The sequence below is a fragment of the Populus alba genome, chromosome 5, assembly GCF_005239225.2.
Source record: "Populus alba chromosome 5, ASM523922v2, whole genome shotgun sequence".
Classification (NCBI taxonomy): Eukaryota; Viridiplantae; Streptophyta; class Magnoliopsida; order Malpighiales; family Salicaceae; genus Populus; species Populus alba.
In genome coordinates, this window is record NC_133288.1 from 2,205,842 (window position 1) to 2,230,586 (window position 24,745).

Sequence of the window (24,745 nt, forward strand, 5' to 3'; positions counted from 1 at the left end):
CATCAAAATTATCAATTTTTTCTCACGATATATGTTTTGATTTTAGGTTGAACCATGAACAAAACAAGAAGAATTGATTTTTTTTTTTTGAGAAAAAGAGAACAACTATTGATAACTAACAGCCTAGCGAACCAACTCCAATGTGTAACATTGAAGTTATGGTTGAGCAACCTTAATGTGCTTCAGTTTATGAAGAACCTACATTGATTAGTGAGCAACCTCTGAAGGGAATTCCGACCGGTGATGTACTGATAATTGCTCATCGGAGGGCAAGCACACTGACACAATATTTAACGTGGTTCGGCAAACCGCCTACATCCACGGGAGAAGCCATTTGATTATATAGGGAGAGAACAAGATTTACAACAATAGAGGAGGAGGAATCATCTCCTTTTTGGCAACTCTCAACCTCACTCTATTTCTCTTTTCTCAGTGCTGCAATGGCAGCTACTGCTGGCTGCCTTGGCAGCCCACTCTCTCCTACATTTCTCACATCTTTCTTTCTCTCAACTCTCTCTCATTTAGCTCTCTACACTTAGTGCCTATTTATAGTAGGAATGGTGGCTTCTCTTCTTCATTTTCCAGCAGCTGCAGCTGCAGTCAATGGTGGCTGCCATCTTCTTCAACAAAGGCTGCTGGTCAATGGTAATGTTAGGCACATTAAATGGCAACACACCTAACAAACCTAACAATCACCCCCTTTGACATTTATATGGGCAATTGTCCTCTTGCTTCTTCAGCACAATCTTGCATCCTGCAGCTCTTCCAAGCTTACCATTCCAAGAGCGTCTCCGGCCAAGTTTACAGGTACTCGCCAAACCTTTCAATCACCAGAGTCAACTAAGCACCCCTTTGCTCACTCCAAAGGATCACTTCAACCAGATGGTTTGTTACATCTCATCTGAAGAGTGTTTAATGTTTGTCTCTGGAACAACATTCCCTTCAAGCATATCAACCATGCTTGGCCCGAAATGATTTATCAAGCCTTACATCAAGGCTTACAACACCCCCTCAAACTGATATTCCCAAGTGCGACAGTCATTGAGTATTTTAATGTGATCACGAGCTCACCACTCTTCCAAGAGTCTACTCATCCAGGAGTTGCGTCTGCCCTCTGTTCCACCTTAGGAACCACGCCTTACTTCTCCATGAGTCTCTCACTCTTAGTCTCAAGAGTTCGGGTAGCTATCCACCTTTACTTATGGGGGCAGCCCATTACAGATTGATCCATATCAATCTTCATACTCTGAGTATTACAATGCCATCTCCGAGCTCACCACCTTGACAAGAGTCAACTTGTTCCCGGAACCTGCGCATGCCCTCTGCTCCTTCATAGCAGTCGCGTCTTAATGCTCCACAAGTCACCCACTTATTGTTCAAGGCAAATGTCTTCTAGCTCATTGATCTTTAGCATGGGGGCAATATCCATGAAAGTCAATCCTGCATTTGTCTTCATACTCATCATAGCCATTTCATTGGCTATACACTTGTCCACTCATATCTGGCCATCACATCGGCTCTGGGGCGTTCTGAATTGGGGCTTCTATCCTGGCCCTCACACCTTCTCCTCAGGTGTCTCCGCTCGTCGTCATGTGGCGGTCTAAATCTGGGGCTCCTATCATGGCCCACACACCTTCTTCTGAGGTGTCTCCGCTCGTCATCATGCGACGGTTTGAATCTGGGCTCACATCGTGGCCCACACCTTCCTCTGAGGTGTCTCCGCCCGTTGTCATGCGACAACCTGATCTTGGACTCATATCATAGTCCTCACACCTTCTGTCTAAGGTGTCTTCGCCTGTCGTCATGAGACGGTCTGAACATGGACTCATATCATGGTCCTCACACCTTCTGTCTGAGGTGTCTCCGCCTGTCGTCATGAGACGGTCTGATCTTGGACTCATACCATGGTCCTCACACCTTCCATCCGAGGTGTTTCTGCTCGTCATGAGACGGCCTGAACATGGACTCATATCAAGGTCCTCACACCTTTCATCTGAGGTGTCTCCGCCTGTCATCATGAGACGACCTGATCTTGGACTCATATCATGGTCCTCACACCTTCTGTCTAAGGTGTCTTCGCCTGTCGTCATGAGACGGTCTGAACATGGACTCATATCATGGTCCTCACACCTTTCATCTGAGGTGTCTCTGCCTGTCGTCATGAGACGGTCTGAACATGGACTCATATCATGGTCCTCACACCTTCTATCTAAGGTGTCTCTGTCTGTCGTCATGGGGTGGTCTGAACCAAGTCTCTAATCTTGGCCCACACACCTTCCATCTGAGGTGTCTATACTCGTCATCATGAAACGGCCACATCCTCCTTCATAGGGGATGTCTCTAGTGGCTCCAAGATTCTCTACCACCATGTGGACTTGGGAGAGATCACTACCACTGATCACATAGAAAGAGAGAGTTGCGGTGCACTCTACGCAATCTTCCATCTCATTTTCTATGTTTGGAGCTTCTATGCCTTTCTGTTTGATAGCTCCACCCACACCAACTCTCTTTGGTGTCTTCGCCTTTCATCATAGGCGGTCGCCTTTTGTCACAGGCGTTTGCACCCCCTCAATTAGGTGCCTTTGCAACAGCTCATCTTTCCATCCTTGCATGCATTGGAAAGGTCCTCGCTTGTTGCCTTTATCAAGAGCACAAGAGACTTCCTGTTGTACAACTTTTTCTCATAGTCTCTGCTCTGAGCTTCATCTGGGAACTCTTCTTCTCCTTGCACCTATTGTCTCATAACAGTACCTCGTTGGATCCTCCGGGTACTTCTGCACAATCTCCGTGTGCTTTCGTGCAATTTCAGTTCTCCAGATTTCTCCCTATTCTTTGCTTTTATGTTTGACAGCAGCTCATCCCGTCACAACATCTGTCCAAGTCAAAATAGGGTGCCAATCTTTATCCCCTTGCTGTATTTCTCTTCCATTATCAGGGTCTTCATCAATTCTCCCTTCAAGAAATCACAGTCACCAATATCTAACTTCTTTGGAGAAATCACCACTCCATCAGATCCTTGATCATGACGGAACCCAATTGTTCCCCTTGTGCCGTCATCCTGCTAGTCTTCAAACAGTTTTCATAACAAACTGTCACATATACAAAAATAGTACTGTGTGGATGATCCTTCAACTAAGCAAGTTCCCAGGAAAATTTGGAGGGGTCACACTGGTCCCGCTTAAAACCCAATCTCCTAGACAGAACTTCTTAGAACGTATCTATCCACCGTACTGCCTTTTTGTATATACAACCATTTGCTAGCTTTGTTGCGGCTTTCCTTTACAAGTGATCTGGGGTATCCTGGTTTTATACTTGATTTCTCAACATCTAGCGAGACTACCAGTGCTTAGATTCGTCAAGATTGGTCTTCATCAGTTTTCACTCTACACCTCTAAATGTCCACATAACCGGGTGTCCAGAGTGTCCCAATTTTACCTTCCATCAAGGCATTACATTTTCCCACTTAATAGTTCAGCACATATAATTGGGTAAACATGTGCACCTTCTTCTTCTTCATCTCCATCGACCACCATGATGACCTTCAGATGCCTCCTAATCGGGCAATCTCTCTTTAATAATTCACCACCGCCATTTTGGTCTCGAATCTCAACGATCGGACCATACCATTGCATCCGGAATGATCAAATTAGCTGGAAACATGTCTTGAATCGTCCAAATCGCACATCAGACGGCTACGATTTGATCAAAACAATTCTGGCCTAATTAACGGCTCAGATTCAATCTTAGATCCGGTTGCACGTAGGATCAGCTACACTGGATCCTATCCCTCGGCTCACGGCTCGGCTCGCTCGGCTTCAAATTTGGCTCGGCTCAATTTGGCTCAGCTCGTGGCTGATGACGTGGCAAGTGGGCCCCCTATGCTGACATGTCCGTTGACTAGTCAATGCTTTTGCTGACTGTGTATGCTGATGTCATCCTTGCATCATGCTGATGTCATCCTTTACATGGCACGTCACTGTTCATGTCTACTGTTCACATGGGTCGGGTCAACTCATCCGGGTGAAGAAGACGCGTGGGCGCGTCTGCGCGCGTGGCCCGCCACCTCACCGGAGAGTGATGGAGAGTGCGGCCATGTCCGACGTCCGATTTTGACGCCGTTTTCACCAGTGGCTTCGTATCGTCCTCCTCTACACGATGGTATGGTCAAAACATAATTTTGACAACTTTCATTTTTGAGCAAAAATCAAACACCACTTCAAACCATAAGCTCTGATACCAATTGAAGGGAATTCCGACCGGTGATGTACTGATAATTGCTCATCGGAGGGCAAGCACACTGACACAATATTTAACGTGGTTCGGCAAACCGCCTACATCCACGGGGAGAAGCCATTTTGATTATATAGGGAGAGAACAAGATTTTACAACAATAGAGGAGGAGGAATCATCTCCTTTTTGGCAACTCTCAACCTCACTCTATTTCTCTTTTCTCAGTGCTGCAATGGCAGCTACTGCTGGCTGCCTTGGCAGCCCACTCTCTCCTACATTTCTCACATCTTTCTTTCTCTCAACTCTCTCTCTCATTTAGCTCTCTACACTTAGTGCCTATTTATATAGTAGGAATGGTGTGCTTCTCTTCTTCATTTTCCAAGCAGCTGCAGCTGCAGTCAATGGTGGCTGCCATCTTCTTCAACAAAGGCTGCTGGTCAAATGGTAATGTTAGGCACATTAAATGGCAACACACCTAACAAACCTAACAACCTCTTACTAGAATCGTCATTGCTCATTTAATTAGAGATCCAAGCAATTATCCTTAAATTTGGAAATATCCGGTTAATCAACAAGATGAATTCGAAGGGCATACATTACTTTGGGGCCAATATCAAACCTTTGATGTCTGAATATCCGTTGAATGGTGAAAAACATTCTCATCGATTTCAAATCTCGTTGGTTCAAAAGTTATCCATGACTTAAATATTTAGAGAAAAATACTGAATTTTATTTTCCTTGCTATTTATTTTCCAAGTAAACCATCATTACCGGGTTGATATATTTATAGCTATAATTGATCAACAATTGCAAGAGCTAAATAATAGATTCAATGAGCAGGCGATCGAGCTTCCTAAGTTTGAGCACAACTTTAGATCCCTATAAATAACTATAAATTATTCAATATTAAAGATATATGCTTACTTATTGACAAGTTCTATCTTGAAGATTTTTCAGACGAAAAAAAATTCATTTGAGACTTCATTTGTAGCATTATGAGCTTAATGTACCCAATCATCCAAAGTTAAAAAATATGTCATCGATTACTGATTTATGTTAAAGATTGGTTGAAACAGAAAAATCAACAATTTATTTACTCATTGACAGGTTTGATTCGGTTTATTTTGACTCTTTCTGTTTCGACAACGACTATGAATGAGCTTTTTTCAGTGACAAAGATTATTAAAATAAGACTTCGTAATTTGATGGATGATGATTTTCTTGCATATTATTTGATTGTCTATATAGAAAAAGAAATTGCTGAAAAGATTCATAATTGATATGATAATCAATGATTTCTATTCTATGAAATAATGATGGGCACAATTAAAACAAATATGTAAGAATCATTCTTTATTATTTTTTACTTTATTTCAAAGTTTATCAAAAAATAAATAATGTTTCTTATTATACTTTGTATATTTATATTTGATAGGTATAAAGACCAAACAAATTAAAGTTGAATAAATACATTATGAAGATGAAATTAACTTCATCGCTTTGACTCAATTTGATATTACTCAAAACCTTTTACCTTGTGCAAAGGTCATTATATGTTTTGTATTTTTTTATAACTCATATACAATAAATTAAAAAAAAATATTTTTTTATCTTGTTATATTAATTTTGATATTCCCCTAACAAATAATCCTAGGTCTGCCCTTGAGCCGATGGATCTGAATTATAATCACACAATATACTAATTTTATATAGTACAAATATTGTGCCTGTATAATCAAAACCAATAAAAGTTTTGAAAAAAAATCTCAAACCCTAATTCAAAATATATTTAGGCCAATCCGATCCTTACAGCAACACTATGAATTTCTCATGCTTGCTATCTTTTTCGCACACAAGAATGTGCATGGTTATGCTTAGGAAAAAGACATAGGCCTAATACGTACTTTTGTAGATAATATGTTTTTACTTCTGATGGCTTTGAGGATTAGTAAAATACTAGTTTTATTAAAAGATTTTTTTTCTAGACAAAACAATAATAAATTTATAAAGTTTTTCATTGTTTAATGCGTGACATCTTCATATAATAAAAATTTTGAAAAGTCGTACACACTTCAATAGAAAATCCATAAGAATTTTAATTATTAGAAGAAGACATAACTTAACTATTTTAAAATCCCGACCACCTTAAATACACCACACACACATTTGTCCCTTTTAAACCACCTCAAGATTTACTACCTTCTTAATTACTTTTGTCATCCTTTAAGAACATATTTACATGTAACTTTTTAAACTAGTCTGATTTTTGAATTGGATGTATTTAGAAAGCACGCAATATAATAAGAAATATTATTGCTTTTTCATCCAAAAAAATTTAAAATTTAAAACATCTATATAACATAATATTATAATTTAATAATTAATGAGATTGATCTCTAGTCAGTTAAAGTGTGGGAAAAATAAAAAAGAGACGAAGCTTATCGTTTCTAACTTGAAAATGAAAAGAATACCTCTAAAATTTGGAATTTAGTCAAAGGAATCAAAATTAGCGCCCTGCAAATTATGCGTTGAGCATTTATGGGCTGGATTCAACCATTAAAACCCAAATCCAACTCATAAAAAAAAATTGATGCATATGGAATTGAAATTAGTAGTGGGGACTAAGTCAATCAAATTCGTGCAACATAAGTTAATAAATTCACGTAACATATAGAAGACATGCTGATGGTTTTGGGACCGCAGGATGGGCCGGTAGGGGACCAAGCCGATGGATTTGATTATTGTTTTTTGATTAACATGGGTGTCCGGGCCAGCTTACATGGACCTCGGACTAATCCCACGTGCCCTTAAATTAACGATTATTGTAAGCCTCCATTCAAGGCAGAGCCATGAATTTTTCCTCCCCTAGGCTAATAAATAAATATATAATTTTTTTAAATATTAATTATAACTCATGTACATGAATTTTTGAAGTTAACTGTAAAGTTTTAATTTAAATACACTACTTAAAATATTAAAAAATAAATTTAAAAGTGAATAAAATTAAAGTGAAAGTAAAAATAAACCCACCATTGAAGTTATATCCTTCGATATCTTGTGGAATATAATTCATCTATAATTGAATCTGAATTGATTATTGTAACAACTCTTCAACTGAGATAAAATAGTAATTTCATGTCAATTGAAAAATAAAGTAATTAAATTTTCTATCTCTCTCAATTCCTCTTTCCTTCACTTGATTCTTTCTTAGATTAATGTTTTATAAGTTGGATTTTGTAAGTTTATAAGGTTATTTCTCACCTTTTGTTTTTTATTTTTTTTCTTTGAATTTTTTTTTTATATTTTTCCCTTACTTTCTCTCTCTTTCTCTCTCGCCTTTTTTTTTTCATGCTTCTGCCCCATTCGGCAACATATAAAAAGAAAGAAAAACTGATTTGTTTTATTTTTAATGGAAATAACCATTTTAGTACCCTTAATGGGTAATTTTACTTTTATTTGACGATCTTTTTTTTTTGTTATACTAACAAAACTCCGTTCATTCTAAAATTTTAACCAGATCTTATTCAATATATTTAAGATTTCTCATAAATTTCAGTTCAATTTCGATGGTCGGATTGAAAATTATGCCCAATAACGTAAAACTAGTCAAATTTTGTGATTTTCATCAAATTTATGAATTCTCCAAAATTTTTGAAATTTTAACCCAAGCTAAAACATCATATTAGAAGCCTCCATGCAAATTTTTCAGAATTTTTTTAATTACTCAATCGAGAATTATAATTTGTTTTACATAAAACTAGTAAAACAATATTGATAAAATCTTGACCTGGGCTATAGCCCACCCAAGCCTTTAACATGCCTCTGCCCTTGTTTCTAGTGGCTCCAAGAGGTTTGTGAGACTCGAACTGGTAATTTCTAGAAAACAAATTTAGAAACTGACCAGTTGAACTACACCCCTTAGGATTAATGAATCTAAATTATTTTTACACCAAAACTGATGCAGTAAGATTTTGTAAGACTAAAGTATCAATCAAAACCAGATTCACCATGCATCTAATCTGTAATTTTAAGTATCGAAGATAATTTTTTTATTTTTTATTATTATAGTCAAAACTAGTACAAGTTTTGAATAATTCTCAAACCCAATCCTTACCATAATATAATATTTTTATTGCTAGTTATCTTTATAGCACTCAAGAACATGCAATGTCATCTCTAAATAAAAACAAATTAGGGTCTAAGTACAAGCATATTTATAAAGAAAGAAGGGTGCATTTGTTTTGCAACTACTTTTGCGTTTGCGGTACAAAAAACATAGCAAGGTATTTGATAACTGTAAAAAACTACGTTTTATATTGTGGGGTCTACTAAAAAATTGAGTTTGAAACATAGTTTTTATGAAGCAATTTTTACATGTCTTTTTAAACCGAGTTTCGTAAAATACTGTTTGTTTTTGCTTTTCATAAGCGATTTTTAAAAAAAAAATGATAATTTTTTATTCTTCCTTTTGTTTCAAATTAATATATATTTTTGGTGTTTTTTAGATTATTTTGATGCACTAATATCAAAAATAATTTTTTAAAAATAAAAATACATTATTTTAATGCATTTCTAAGTAAAAGACACTTTGAAAGCAACCGCAACCACATAAGTACCAAACATTTTATACATGTTTTTTTGCTGCACATAAAACTTCAAACCATAATTTTTATCAAACACGTCTAAATTTAACTAACCACACTTTTTTTAAAACTTATTGTTTTTTAAGAACCATAAGCACCAAAAGCTACCTAAAAACCAAACACACTTGAAAATGATTAGTATAACACTAAAACCTATAAGAATTCTTTTTTCTAGACAAAAACAATCTTAAATTTATGAAAGTGTTCATTATTTAATGCGAAATCTTAACTGAATAAAAAATTGAATTACGCCGTTATCCATAAAAAACTAACTATTACGTACAAGGATACATATACGTGGATGGATAGATAATTAAATCCCAACCACGTCCTCAATATTTCCAAACTTGTTAATTAGTTTTGTCATGCTATCAAATTATGAACGTATGTACCTTGTTAATTAGTCTATTTGGGTTGTTACATAGTAATATAAAATAAGAAATATTATTAGATTCTTGCCCCACAATTTAATTCTAGAATTGAGATAACTTCTTAGTATAAATATTATCATTGAATAATTTCTACGGACACCACGATGGGAGGAATGTGGTAGGTGAAACCCATATAAGAAAGACCAAGATAAAAAAAACACTAATTACATACTATTTTGTTATTATTTCAAGGTAAAAAAACATCGAGATAATTGAGATAAAAATATGTTTGATTAAATAGATAAAAATATAAATATAAAATAAAATATGTTTTTATGATAATTAATTTTGCAGTAAATTTTTATATTTTAAAAATAAAAATTACAAAAAATATATCCTTTTTTTTCTCTTTTATTTTGATATAGTAATCGAATTTTAATGCAATGATTACATGCAATTATTCAGTACATATATATTGGTTTTAAATTCCTATCAAAAGAAGACAAATACAAATTTTATTTGATAAATGTCAAAGAACCATCTCAATCTAATAGCTTAAACTGTTAGCTGATGTTCCAAGATATGATTTATATTATTATCTAACACACTCCTTCAAGTGAAAGTCTTTTAGGCTTGAAACTTGCATAGACTCACATTACATTGTGCTTGATTTTTATCAAATAAACAGGAATGATGAGATTCGAACTCGTGACCGCTTGATTATTAAGGCTTTGATACCATGTTAAAAAACTATCTCAACCCAATAACTTAAGCTATTAGATTAGATCTCAAAATATAATTTATATTATTCTTTAATAATCATCATATAATTTAACCTGACATGCATGGAATTCTATATAAATGAAGCCTACCTAGGGTACAAGAAACCATCACTAGTCATACACAGAAAGAAAGATATGGACTACGAAATTGCAGGTCTGGTTCTAGCAGTCTTGCTATGGGTTGCATGGGCAGTGGTGACTCAACGTCGTTACCGTCGTTCAGAAGAGCAAGGGCAGCTACCACCAGGGCCTAGACCACTGCCAGTGGTTGGCAACATCTTCCTGTTGGGCGGGGCACCACACGAGTCTTTTGCCAATTTGGCTCGTGTTCATGGTCCAATCATGACCATTTGGCTCGGGTCCATGTGTAACGTGGTCATTTCCTCAAGCGAAGTGGCTCGTGAGATGTTCAAGAATCATGATGCGGTGTTGGCTGGGAGAAAAATCTACGAGGCTATGAGAGGTGATCTTGGCAATGAAGGGTCTATAATCACAGCCCAATATGGACCGCAGTGGCGCATGTTAAGGCGCTTATGCACCACCGAATTCTTTGTGACTAGCCGCCTTGATGCCATGCAGGGTGCACGAACCAGGTGCATCGATGGCATGCTGCAATACATAGAAGATGATAGTGCCAATGGCACCAGCGCTATTGACCTAGGGAGATACATTTTCTTGATGGCTTTTAATCTTATTGGCAACCTCATGTTTTCGAAAGATTTATTGGACCCAAAATCGGAGAAGGGAGCTAAGTTTTTTCAGCATGCAGGTAAGGTCATGGAGCTGGCAGGTAAGCCTAACATGGCTGATTTTTTGCCAATTTTAAGATGGCTTGATCCACAAGGTATAAGGAGGAAGACACAGTTCCATGTTGCAAGAGCCTTTGAGATTGCAGGAGGGTTCATCAAAGAAAGAACAGAGAGTATGCAAAAGGAAAATAGTAGAGATGACAAGAGGAAAAGATTACCTAGATGTCCTTTTGGAGTTTCGTGGTGATGGCGTGGAGGAGCCCTGTAGATTTTCTTCAACAACGATCAATGCGATTGTCTTAGTAAGTAGCATCTCCTTTCCTACGGTTCTGATCTCCTCTGTCCTATCTTTTACACATGCCACTAATTAACAACTCACGGTTTATAAGAGATAAAATAAAAAAGAAATTGAACTTTAAAAGAAACTTCATTGGTAAATCTATATTAATTCGTCTATCCCGTGATCCGAGCCTTCAACTCCGTATTATAACTATGGCTTGGCCATGAAACTATGGTTCCAGATACATAGTGCAAATAAGAAACTAAGTGATTATTGAGACTTGAGAGTGCAAAGTGCAATTAAACCATGTAAAACTAAAGAGTATAATTAAAGATTTTTGGCACAACAAGACATCTATCTATCAAGGAAGGGTTGAGAGAGCAATCGTATATTTTTTGGTAACACATCATTGCTTGCAAATAAAAAACAAGAAGAGGAGGATATCTGAGTTAATTAATGCTTGAAAAGATCGAATATCAAGAGATTGTCTAGCCTGATAGTTTCTAACAATTTAAATAATTGATGAATTAATAACAATTAAAATAATTGATGGTGGATCCCCTCAACTCCTTTGATAGTTTCTTGGTAAGCATATACTCCTCCAATACTCTATTTTTTTATTGTTTGCTTTATGTTAACAAAAAAACAATTGATTTTTTTTTAGTGTTTGCCTGTTGGTATATATGTATGGAAAATATGTATTGAAAAGAAATCAATAGAGATCGTGATTTAATACTGAAGCTAATCTCGTAAAATGTTTTTTTTTTTTATCTCTTATAAACCGTGAGTTGTTTTTTTTTAGTATACAAAATTAAATCGCTAACAAACTTAATTATTGTGATGATTTTTTCTTACAGGAAATGTTTACGGCAGGGACTGATACAACAACAAGCACTTTGGAATGGGCCATGGCTGAGCTTCTACGTAACCCTAGAGTGATGAAGACAGTCCAATCCGAGTTGAGAAGCACCATTGGCCTCAACAAGAAGCTCGAAGATACAAACATGGAGAATCTCCCATACCTAAAGGCAGTCATCAGAGAAACACTGAGGCTTCACCCTCCTCTCCCTTTTTTAGTCCCGCACATGGCCATGAACCCTTGCAAGATGCTCGGCTATTACATCCCTAAAGAGACAACAATTCTAGTTAATGTGTGGGCCATTGGAAGGGATCCAAAGACTTGGGATGACCCTCTGGTTTTCAAGCCAGAAAGGTTCTTGGAACCAAACATGGTGGACTACAAAGGTCGTCATTTTGAGTTCATACCATTTGGTTCTGGCCGTAGAATGTGCCCTGCCATGCCGCTCGCTTCTCGTGTCCTTCCCTTGGCTCTTGGATCGCTCTTGCTTTCATTTGATTGGATTTTGCCAGATGGTCTCAAGCCAGAGGACATTGACATGACTGAAAAAATAGGGATAACACTTAGAAAAAGTGTTCCCTTAAAGGTCATACCGACACCTTACAAGGGGTCATCGGATCATTATGGGTTCTGAGTAGATATGGATATTCCCAAATTTCTACTGGTAATAACAAAACGTAGTTATAAAATGGGTAATAACAGATCAATCTTGGTATCCTATTGACTCAGGCTCGGACTTATATCTAAGTTACAAAATGTTGTGTTAGTATTGTATTCAATTTAGCTGTTGGAGTCATATATTTGATTCTTAATTTGTATGTGTATGGATATTAATGTCTATCTATATAATCTAGTTGTGGATAAGTTTTTTTTAATTAATTAGCATTTTTTTGTGTTGCAGTTTAACCTATTTTTCAAACTAATTTTCAATGTTTTTAGGTGTTTTTCAATGATTTTTGATGTTAAAAATAAAATAAAATCTGAAAAAAGACATATTTTTAATTGAAAAAACACTTTCAAAAAGCACTCTGCACTGCATTAACAAACGCACACTAAAAATGCCACTACCCATTTCTAGGTTATTCCCTTAAATTTACCCCTTTTTTTCCTTTAAAAATAAAAATAAATAATAATAGTAAGGAGACTGGCGATGAGGAAAAAGCTCGATGAGAAAGGATTTCAAATATGCATAATATCAAGTTGTAATTTTGGACGAAGTCGAAACCCTGATCGTACCCCTTTGTGCCCAAAAACTAAAGAAACAATGCAAATCCAATATCAAATTAAATAATTATTGGATGAATCTGAATAAGAATTAAATACAAGGACATAATTAGATTTTTAATAGGCTAAATTGATTTAATCATTGGTCAAATTAAAAGTTTAATTATGTTTAAGAATTAATTTGAGTCGAATTAAAGGATTTTAATTAGGTGCAAAGACTTAATTATACTCTGAATGGGTCAAATTAATTTTATTAAGGGTTTAATTGGAGAAAAATTAAGTTTGAGAGCCTAATTTTAGCAGGATTCCATGTATTGAGATCAAGAAATCCAAGGCCAAAGTTGGTAGATAAATCAATGTTTTTTCTTCGTCTGCCTCTTCCACCTCTCTCTCCTCCGTTTTTTCAGCCACCACTACCTCATACCACCATGACCAAGAGTGGCCTAACCTTCTCCACCAACCCATCTGCTCACTGGTAACAGTGACAACCACCACCATCGCCAACTTCTTCATCTTCTTTCTCTCCATTGCAATCTTCCTGTACCTCAGGAGCGTTAACTTCTCCACCTCATCCTTTTTCGGCAGCCACACCCCCATACCAGACCCTCCTAACAATGGCAGCAACACCTCCTCCATATCACGTAACCTTCTCCTTTTCTCCTCCCTTTCTTGTTTTTCTTCTTCTTCTTTTTCTACATGTAAACGTGCAAAACATGAATTATAATTCACGTTCTGCCATTTGTAAGCACAACTTTGTCACTGGGTTGAGCTAGTGACTAAGTTATGTTGGGTTTGACCCATTCTGCCTAGCTATCATAATCTAATTTCAAGTTTCTAAAAAAAAATGATAATAAAAATATAATTCGGATTAATCAACCATGCACAATTATTCAGAACGACAGGTGGATAGACAAACTGAGATCTTATTGAAGAAACATTAAAACATGATTTGAGAATGTGATCAAAACAACATAAATTGAAGGTTTAAGGACTACCAAGGATAAAATTATAAATGTTTGGTTAAAACTGTGATTGAATAAATAATAGTTTAATGTGTTTGGTAAAAAATACTTTTCAAATTAAGGTTATAAAATAACTAAATACACACACACACACACAATATTTAAATTAAGAACCTTCAATATTAATATATATATATATATATATAATTAATATTGAAGATTTTTAATTTAAATATTGTAGATTTAACTACTCTGATTACATTATTGAATAGATAACACTTTTATATCAAATATTTTTTAGTGTTCCATTAACCTATCTACAATTCCATCACGTAAGAAATTCTTCCGATAAAGACTATAGTTTCCATAGTTTTTTGAGCATGCAACAAAATCAGTTAAAATATCATCAGGAACAAATTGAGATTGCGATCAAAATTCTGCAAATGCTACGTCATCATGCGATCTCTTTCTAATTTATGTAGTGTCATTGAAAAATATTAAACATCAGTTTTTCAAGTAAAACACAATTAAAAAAAAAAAATAGATTTTTTTTACTGGATCTAGTCCAGCCGGAATAGTATAGAATAAAATTTAGACCGAATCTGGTCCAGCCAGAACAGTGGAGACATTCTCCACTCTCCACACAAAGGAGAGTGAATATTCACTCTCCACTGTTTACATTTGTAATTCAATCTTATTTTACAAAAGTGAATAGCCACTATGTGGAGGCAGAGATAAGCAGCGTGAAACTACTTTTTGCATTTAAAACACGAAACATGGTGAGTCTCTCATGAAATAAAACACATTTTCTTAGTTACCAAATAATTATTTTTTATGGTGTACTTTAAAAGTAGAAGCAACTACATAAACAAACACCCTTTTAAGTTGGATGGGCTGATGATTCTGACTTTTTTATAATTTTGTTTCAAAAAATAAAAACAACCACAACCACATAAACAACCACTGTCTAGGTTGGAAGGCCGTGATTCTGACCCCCAGACTTTTTCTATTTTAGGATAGGAAGTTCAAAGAGCTAAAAAGAATTTGTAAATTGGGAGTCTTCCATTTCTCCTCCATTTAACCTAATACTGTTTAGAATGTTGGCAGGCTGTGCATAATATGACGTCAATGGATCAAAGAACAAAGATAACGAGCAAACTAATAATTGTTGAAATCAACAAATTTCCACTGATTACGGATTCACTTGTCATGTTTACAAAGAAGTATTTTAACTCTATCATCAAGTTTTCATGTAACAGTGATCTATCTGTTGGAAAGTCAAATCTGTAATATCCTTTAATAAGTATTTGTTTCCCGCTTGTATTCCTTAATTATAGTTAGTTTCCCTTAGAGTTCTACTGATATTAGAGTTCTGCTGAATTGTAGCTATGAAAGCTTAATTATAGGAAGTGATAGACTTGTAGAAAGTAGTTAGCAAGTTGTATAAATTAGCACTCTGACATGAATGAAAATCAGTCGAGAAAACTCTCTCTTTTATTCACTAAATTTCATGGTATCAGAGCAAAGTTGAGATCCAAACTCATCTCTGCACTCCAATCTCTCGTATAAACATCTTCTCGTTTTATTTTCTTCACTGTTATGGCTAACGATGAAGTTCTACAAACACCTCTGTCAAATTCTGGCAATACTGCTGCCTCCTCTGGTTCATCTAAATCAGATTTTCTATCAAATTTCTCCAAATCTGACATCTCGAATCCTTATTTCACTCATCACTCGGATCATCCAGGATTTTTCTAGTCTCCAAATCTTTGAATGGAGACAATTACTCTGGTTGGAAAAGGGCTATGACTTTAGCCTTGAACTCCAAAAACAAACTTGGATTTGTCAATCGTTCTATCGAAGCTCCTTCAGAAAAGGCTGATCCTGAAGGTTATGCGACTTGGTCACGATGTAATGACATGGTTCATTCTTGGATTGTTAATACCCTAAATCCAGAAATTGCAGACAGTGTGATCTATTATTCTACCGCTCATGAAGTTTGGGAAGATCTACGTGAGCGATTTTCTCAAAGCAATGCACCTCGCATCTTCGAGATTCAGCGAGATATTGTTTATCTTCGTCAAGAACAACTATCTGTCTCTGCCTATTACACAAAGTTGAAAGGCTTATGGGATGAATTGGCTTCATATTCAGACGCAACACATGGAGCACAGGCAGATCAACAAAAATTAATGCAGTTCCTAATGGGTTTGAATGAGACTTACTCTGCTATTCGCGGTCAAATCCTTTTGATGAATCCTCTGCCTTCCATCCGCCAAGCCTATTCTTCAGTCTCTCAAGACGAAAAACAAAGACTCCTCAGTGTTACACAGACCGCAACTGAACTTGGAGGGAGCGCTGCTATGGCAGTGCGTCACAACAACTGGGGAAAATCAAAATTTGTTTCAGGACCAGATCGTCCATATCATTCCCCAGCGAACCGCTCGTCTCAGTCTCAGGATGTTCGACCAACAGGAGAACGATGTTTTGACCAGGATCGGCACCGTTTTGGATCAGGAAGGGGACGACCTCAGTGCACTCACTGTGATGAAATGGGCCATTGGGTTAAAAAATGCTTTAAATTACACGGGTACCCACCAGGACATCCCAAGACAAGAATGCATTCAGGCTCAATTTCAAATCACCATAAAGGGTTCTCTGCTGCTAATCAGGTATCTGAGGTGTCACACAATGATGAGGTAAGGCCTACGGTTTCATTATCAGAAACCCAACTCAAGCAACTTTTGTCACTTCTTGACAATCACGGCGACAATTCTGGTTCCAAAGCGAATGCGGTAACAAAGCCAGGTTTGTCCAAACTCAATTCACCAAAATGGATTATTGACAGTGGGGCAACGGATCATATTACTTCTTCATCCAAGTTGTTGTATAAAAATAAAAACTGCTCATTACCACCTGTGTTGCTGCCTAGCGGAGACAAAGCGAATATTATTGCAAAAGGATCATTGCCTCTGAATTCGGTCTATTACCTGCATGATGTGTTATCTGTGCCTACATTCAAAGTTGATTTGATGTCAGTTAGTCGTTTGACAAGGAGCCTAAATTGCTCAGTGACTTTTTTGCCTTATTGGTGTATTTTGCAGGATCTGGCTACGAGGAGGACGATTGGTTTGGGTAAACAACATAACGGACTATACTATTTGGTGGCACTAGCGACAGAAAAATCTTTGACCAACCTTCCCTCATCCACAAACCGACCTGCATGCAACCTAACCATTTCATCCACCGACCTCTGGCATAGTCGCTTAGGCCATGTATCACCCTCTCGCTTAAGTTTCATTGCTAAAAAATTTTTAAATTTTTCTGTTGAGTCAAAAAATGCTTGCCATACATGTCCTTTGGCTAAGCAGAGTCGTTTACCTTTTGGTACAAGTACTATTTCCTCTACAAAGCCATTTGATATTATACATTGCGATATTTGGGGTCGTTATCAGCATTCTTCTATTTCTGGTGCTAATTATTTTCTTACCATTGTTGATGATTATACACGTTTCACATGGATTTTTTTAATGCGTCACAAAAATGAAGCGCAGCCAATTTTAAAACACTTTTTTAGTTATGTTTTCACTCAATTTGAATCTCGCATTAAAACTTTTCGAAGTGACAATGGTGGGGAATTTATCTCACTTCGTTCTTTTTTTCAAGATAATGGTGTCATTTTTCAACATTCTTGTGTTTACACTCCTCAACAAAATGGGGTTGTGGAACGCAAACATCGTCACATCTTACAAGTGGCTCGTGCTTTAAAATTTCATGCTCAACTCCCTTCACAATTTTGGGGAGAATGTGCTCTCACCGCTGTCCACATCATCAATTGGTTACCTTCACCGGTTATCTCTTTCAAAACTCCTTTTGAACTTCTTTATTCAAAACCACCCTCTTATTCTCATCTTCGAGTATTCGGTTGTCTTACTTATGCCACCAATGTTCACACTTCTCATAAGTTTGATCGTCGTGCTCTGCCTTCAATCTTCATTGGCTATCCCCTGGGTCAAAAAGCATACAAATTATTTGATTTATCAACCAAAAAAGTTTTTACTAGCCGGGATGTGAAATTTCATGAAAATATTTTTCCATATGCCTCTGTCAAGCCTAATTCTGCTGCACCTTTGTTGGACCAAAATTCTGGTCCTATTCCATTACTAACCCATGATCCTTTTGACTCGGTTTTTGACCCTATCCTCACCAAATCTCCACCTCCTCCCATTACCCAAACAGACCCCACTTCACCTCTCATACCACAAATAGCCTCCGACCTACCATCTACGGCCTCCACCGAATCGGCGCCGTCTGACCCATCATCACCGGCGCTGGCTGACCCACCTACTCTCTCTACCTAGTCTCTTCCATCACCCGAACAAAACCTCCTCCCTCCTGAGCTTCCTGCTCCGCCACTCGAACCCCCCCGTCGCTCCAACCGCCAGACTATCCCACCAATTAAGCTCAACGATTATGTCTGCTCCACCGTTTACTCCGACCAATCGACTTCTCTCGTTCCAGTTCCGCCCAAAGGTACACGCTACCCACTGTCAAATTTTGTTTCATATCATAGATATCAGCCTGCTTATCACTCCTTTGTTGCCCAAATTGCTACTGTCACGGAGCCCAAGTCTTATTCTGAGGCAGCCGCTCACCTTGAGTGGCAAGAAGCAATGCATTCGGAATTACAGGCTCTCAAAGCTAATGGCACTTGGTCTCTGACTCCTCTTCCGGCTGGTAAGACTCCCATTGGTTGTCGTTGGGTTTTCAAGATCAAACATAAGTCTGATGGATCAATCGAGCGGTATAAAGCTCGCCTTGTGGCACAAGGTTTCACTCAATTGGAGGGGATTGATTATCAGGATACTTTCTCTCCAACAGCCAAGATCATCTCTGTTCGTTGTTTATTAGCTCTGGCTGCTGCCCGTGGCTGGTCTCTTCATCAACTCGACGTTAATAATGCCTTTCTCCATGGTGACCTCCACGAAGAAATTTACATGTCTCCACCGCCGGGGCTTCGGAGACAGGGGGAGGAACACTTGTTTTGTCGTCTCCATAAGTCATTATATGGGTTGAAACAGGCATCTCGTCAATGGTTCACAAAATTCTCTGAGGCTATCTGTTCAGCGGGGTATGAACAATCGAAAGCTGATTACTCTTTGTTCATCAGAAAGCAAGGCAAGTCCTTTACTGCTCTTTTGATATATGTTGACGACATTTTAATTACTGGCAATGATCCCGTGAGTATAACTGATATCAAGAAGTTCTTGCATAATAAATTTCATCTTAAAGACCTTGGTAAATTGAAGTATTTCCTTGGTATTGAGATTTCTACATCCAGGACTGGTATTTTTATTTCTCAACGGAAGTATGCATTGGAAATCATTAAGGATGCAGGTTTATTAGGGGCAGCTCCCATCAATACCCCCATGGAACGTGGTTTGAAATTGTCTGACAAGAGTGAGCTACTCAAAAATCCAGAACAATATAGGCGATTAGTTGGGAGATTAATATATCTCACAGTTTCAAGGCCAGATATTACATATTCTGTTCACATATTAAGTAGGTTTATGCATCAACCTCAAAAGGATCATTGGGATGCAGCTTTACGGGTTGTGCGGTATCTAAAATCTGCGCCTGGCCAAGGCCTCTTCTTCTCCTCAACCAGTGATCTTCGGCTGCGAGCTTACTCTGATTCTGATTGGGCAGGATGCCCTCTTACAAGAAGATCGACTACAGGATACTGTGTATTTCTAGGCCCCTCGTTAATTTCATGGAGGTCGAAGCGCCAGAAAACAGTCTCCCTTTCTTCAGCCGAAGCAGAGTATCGTGCAATGACAGGAGCTTGTTGTGAATTGACATGGCTTCGTTATCTACTTAGAGATTTGGACGTTTTGCATCAAGAGTCTGCATTGCTATATTGTGACAATATGGCTGCAATACACATAGCAGCGAATCCTATTTTCCATGAACGTACAAGGCACATAGAGATGGATTGTCATTTTATAAGAGATAAGATTCAAGACGGTTCTGTGGAAACAAGATTTGTGAGTTCTGAAAATCAGCTGGCTGACATTTTGACCAAGGCTTTGGGAAAGGAATTTTTTATACCTATGGTTCGCAAGTTGGGATTGCAAGACATCCACTCTCCAACTTGAGGGGGAGTGTTGGAAAGTCAAATCTGTAATATCCTTTAATAAGTATTTGTTTCCCGTTTGTATTCCTTAATTATAGTTAGTTTCCCTTAGAGTTCTACTGATATTAGAGTTCTGCTGAATTGTAGCTATGAAAGCTTAATTATAGGAAGTGATAGACTTGTAGAAAGTAGTTAGCAAGTTGTATAAATTAGCACTCTGACATGAATGAAAATCAGTCGAGAAAACTCTCTTTTATTCACTAAATTTCACTATCTGATGCGTTTTATCATGTTTTACAACAAATAGTTGCTTGAAAAGCCAAGCATCTCTGAATTTTTGAAGTTCTCAAAACAGGAAACGTGTGTAGTAGCATCACATTTGTTTTCCCCTCAACTGCTTTAACAAATATGCATAGAGCTTCATAAACCACTCGATGCCACCACAACTACAACGCACCAGGTACATAATGCCCGGATAATTGCTGGCAGAGATAGGGAAGTGATTGAATACAGCAGCATAATTAGCAAACTGATCCAGTTCAGCATTATATCTAGGTCTCTAGAGTGAGTCCAATATCATCCTCGGAATTCTCAGGTGGAGTTGTCTCTGGGAAATTTTCTTCATTTGGATACATCTCCTGAAAGAGCTGTCAAGTAGAAGCACTAGTATTGAATTCTCAGTCGGTCAAAACAAATGAAAAACTCCCTAGTGTCACTGAACTATGTCTAATCACATAACAGGCAAGAGGACAATAAAGAGATCATGAAACAATCAACGAGCGACATCTGTGGGTATACAATGTGATCTAGTAAGCATGCATATTGGCTTGTGGTTGTTGAATCACTGACATTAATTTTCCTATTTAACAACTTGTTGGATGGGACATAAAAGAGAAAGCAGGAATACACTCAAGTGATGATATACAGAAATTAGGCATTTAGGATAATAGAACCTGAAGCATCATAAACGTTAAATAGAGGATAACATACCTTCAAAGCTGCATCTAATATATCGTTGTAATTCAGATTTCCATCGGGCATGGGAGCAAAGTTTATAGAATCAAATCGACCCTGAAACAAAAGAGATGGCATACCATTATCAACCTAAATGCATGCACATCTATATCCATCACTTTCCAAAAAATTACAAATTTACTCAAGCAACGTTTAATAAAAGAAAGTCAATCCAACTCAAGGTCATAGATTAAAAGGAATTAAAGCAAGCAAGAGTAATAACCTATTGAAACCATTAAAGCACATTCATTCAGCTTAAAAATGATCATAGGATCTAGTTAGGAAAGTTAAAATGGATCGAGGCTGGTCTCTAATGTGAGTTCAGGATTGATTTGACTGATGACAGTGGCAGAAAAAAGAAAGATGAAGCAGGAGATCATTGAGCAACAGTTCATGGTTGAACTGAAGGGACTCGTAAGTGACCTGCTGAGACAACTTTGATGGACTCCACATGCCCAAAACAAGTACAGGAAGAAGAAAATAGAGGCAGCTGGAACATGCAAGGAAGAAATTCAATAAAATCAAGAGAATAAATTGAAGGAGGGAGGGAGATTCAAGAGAGGAAGAAGGGAACACAAGGGCAGCAGCAATCAGGTTCTAACACTCCAGATAGGCAGGCACGTGCCAGAAGAGAAGTAACCTGAAGCTTTTATGATGAGGCACCCTATGTACTAAGCCCCACATGTGAGCTTAGTGTAAGCTGAACTTGAAACTACCAACACATAAGATAAAACTAAACCGCCTTATAACCCCCACTTGTGTGCATGAGCACATGTGTGCACACATGAGATGCTAATAGTAAGAGACGAAAGTTAAAGACGTGAAGCACCGTAGACATCTCCTGCATATACAACCCGCTCCAAATGACAGTGGGTTTCTCTTCACTAGTCTCACTCTGAACTGTGGAACTGCTTTCAGAATTTACAGGATCAGGAAAAGTCAGAAGGGCATTCATAGCCGCATTTAGTAACCTCTTCCCTTGAATGGCATCATCACACAAAGCTGAAAGATAGAGCACAAACCTGAAACAAATAATCAGAGAAATTGTTAACTCAAGGATCTCATATTCTTTTGAGAGGCAGGGGGTTATTGTACTATGGGAAGTATTAGTTCTCAATGAAAGAATAAGACATCCATTATTATCACCTTAATGATGCTACGACTGTGGAAAAATTTTGAAGAACATAATTAGATGTCTATTATCTCCTTGTAAAGGTTTTCATCCCAAGCAGGATCTACAAGACATTCGCTAGATATAATCCTAGACCTCAAAAATCTTTTGATTGAAGCAGGATTTCAAAGGATAAATAGAAATAGCACTACAAAAGTTTCAAAAGACAACAAAATGAGATTCGAAATTTCTACTAGCTACCTTTCCAACTTGTCACGGTTAATATATGTATTTCTAATGTACTAGTTATTTTGAACCCTCTCCAAAAGAGTCCACATAAATCCAGGAATGGGGTGAGCAAGGACAAGGTCTCCCTAATATTTTTTCATGTTGATCTTGCATGATTACTCATGTTACAAATGCAGTCCTAACAGGTACTCAGCAGTAGAATCAGAAGTCAAGGAAAGTAAAAACATAAAAGAAAGTGGCTGGTGGTAAACTCACATGCCCAAAGGACAAACAGCCAAGTTGCCACTTATTTGGAGAGCTCGAATTGATGTAATCTGCTCAGGGTACAGGGCTGGACAAAAGGGATAAAAAGTTTGAGCCGTATGATTCCTATAAACTCAATAAGGAACAGAAATGAAACTATATGCTGATCTTACATTGAGGGGGGTAAACAACCAGAAGATTTGACGTATCTGGCTTCAAGGAATTTCGTGTGATGCATATCCCTCTGGCCACCTTCCCTTTAACATCTCTGGTGCTCAAAAAGTTAAAACTTTCATGCAGAAGATCCGATGGAGAGGTTGATGGTGAGGCAAGTGTAAAGGATGGATCCAGAACCAGCTTCTGGCTAAATATGTCCTGGCCAGAAGCCAATCGAACACCTTTGTAACTCCCACTATCCTGGAAAAAAAAGTTAAGGAAGGATAATTCATTTGCCCTAACAGGTGACTGTATCATTTTATGTCGTCCATGTATTAAACATTATAAGCATATTTTAGCACCTTTTCCATAAGTAACGCAGTCACTGGCATTCGCAGAACCTGTATGACAGAAGTCTCGAAAGCAGGTGAGCATGTTAGCTTGACAAAGCAACAACTCTTTTTGTTCATTTATAACAAAGTTCTATAGTATAATAGGTAAACATTATTTGCAATTTTTTTATGTTCCCGCAAAAATATAAGGAAAAAATAGCACAAGTACGCCTGTGACCATTCTTCTGAAAATCAAATAACACCCAAGTATCTAAAGCAGCAGAACAGATCAAACAGTGTCAATCACATTTAGGAACAAGTTACTTACACAACACATGGACAAAACAGAATATATCAGATTTAACTATTAACCAAAAATGATAGTTCATATTTCACCAAGAGAAAGAAGCCACAGTTTCTTTCAGTGAACTTACGTAAATGCAACCTTTGACAGCAAAGCGGCGGCTAAAGGCTTGTGGCAGTTCCCCTTGACCATAAATGGGATAGATTAGGGCCCCGGAAGCATTTGTAAACCTGAAAGGAGTAAGAATTATAAACAACAAACTTAAAGCAAATCGATGTAAATTGCTTAACTAATACAACATTCCAAGCCATAAATCAAGGTTAGATTTTTAGTTGCCAGTACAGAACTAGAACTCAAAACATTTTTTCCCTCTTTATCTGCTCCTACCCTACACTTTCTGTGGTGTTCAATACTGGAAGGAAAAATAATATAATCTTGTAGTTAACGCAATATGTGTTTATGATCAAGATATCATACAAGTCGCAAGCGCAGCTCTACAGCACCACCTAAATTTTAAACCAGAGAATAACTGCTTAACTATAAAACAGAATAAACAAGAATTAACCTCCCAACTGATGACTGGTATAGAGCCAAACGATCTATTCCATCTTTAGTCTTGAGCAAATTTTGGCAAACCCCCATGTCATCTTGATCATAATCTGCCATAGCAATAGCATACAGAATAATCCTGCAGACAAGCAGAGATAACCAAAATCCAGTAAACTTTAGACCAAACAGGGAAACAAAACGCACAAATAACAAATAAACTCTTGCTAACTGATAGAGAAAGGCAACAGCAGTCTGTACGATCTAATCTTTGGAGGCAACCGCATTTTTGACAAGTACTCAACAAATGGCCTCTCCAAATCCTCATCTGAAATCTTCGTCTTCCCTTCCTCTTCATCATTATCATTCCCATTCCCATCATTACCAGAAGTACCCGCCCCCACTGTGGCAGCCAAGTGCCCTTGCACCAGCTTGAAAAACCTCATCAACTGATTCTTTTCCATCAGAGTCAAACTCTTATCCTTAAATATGGCAGCTCTGGAATCTGGCACATTCCATAACTTTCCATTCCCATCACCAACAAAACTGGCATC

At 37.4% G+C, this 24,745-nt stretch overlaps 1 protein-coding gene and 1 pseudogene across 2 annotated transcripts; one reads left to right on the forward strand and one right to left on the reverse strand.

Annotated features, from left to right (window-relative positions):
- The first annotated feature begins 10,161 nt into the window (after positions 1 to 10,161).
- Positions 10,162 to 12,548, forward strand: LOC118045150 (iridoid oxidase-like; annotated as a pseudogene).
- A 7,977-nt stretch (positions 12,549 to 20,525) lies between these two features.
- Positions 20,526 to 24,745, reverse strand: LOC118045218 (rab escort protein 1). 2 transcript variants are annotated; one of them, XM_035053801.2, is made up of 9 exons: positions 24,453 to 24,745; positions 24,211 to 24,333; positions 23,776 to 23,875; positions 23,372 to 23,410; positions 23,027 to 23,270; positions 22,866 to 22,941; positions 22,080 to 22,272; positions 21,227 to 21,307; positions 20,526 to 20,883 (listed from the first exon to the last, which is right to left on the reverse strand). In XM_035053801.2, the coding sequence occupies exons 1-9, from the start codon at positions 24,653 to 24,655 to the stop codon at positions 20,788 to 20,790; spliced, it is 1,155 nt and encodes a 384-aa protein (XP_034909692.2). In that variant the 5' UTR covers positions 24,656 to 24,745; the 3' UTR covers positions 20,526 to 20,787. The 2 variants fall into 2 exon arrangements, with proteins under 2 accessions (XP_034909692.2, XP_073265373.1); XM_073409272.1 differs by having other exon boundaries at positions 20,529 to 20,883; positions 24,424 to 24,563.

Bases quoted from the DNA above. Each gene is read 5' to 3' on its own strand.
- LOC118045218 (XM_035053801.2), bottom strand. From the start codon at position 24,655: ATGGAAAAGAATCAGTTGATGAGGTTTTTCAAGCTGGTGCAAGGGCAC. The intron at 24,334-24,452 runs GTACAGACTGCT...GCTTGTCTGCAG, and splicing joins TTGCCTCCAAAGATTAGATC to GATTATTCTGTATGCTATTG. The intron at 22,273-22,865 runs GTGAGTTTACCA...TATTTGTTTCAG, and splicing joins GCTGTTTGTCCTTTGGGCAT to GTTTGTGCTCTATCTTTCAG.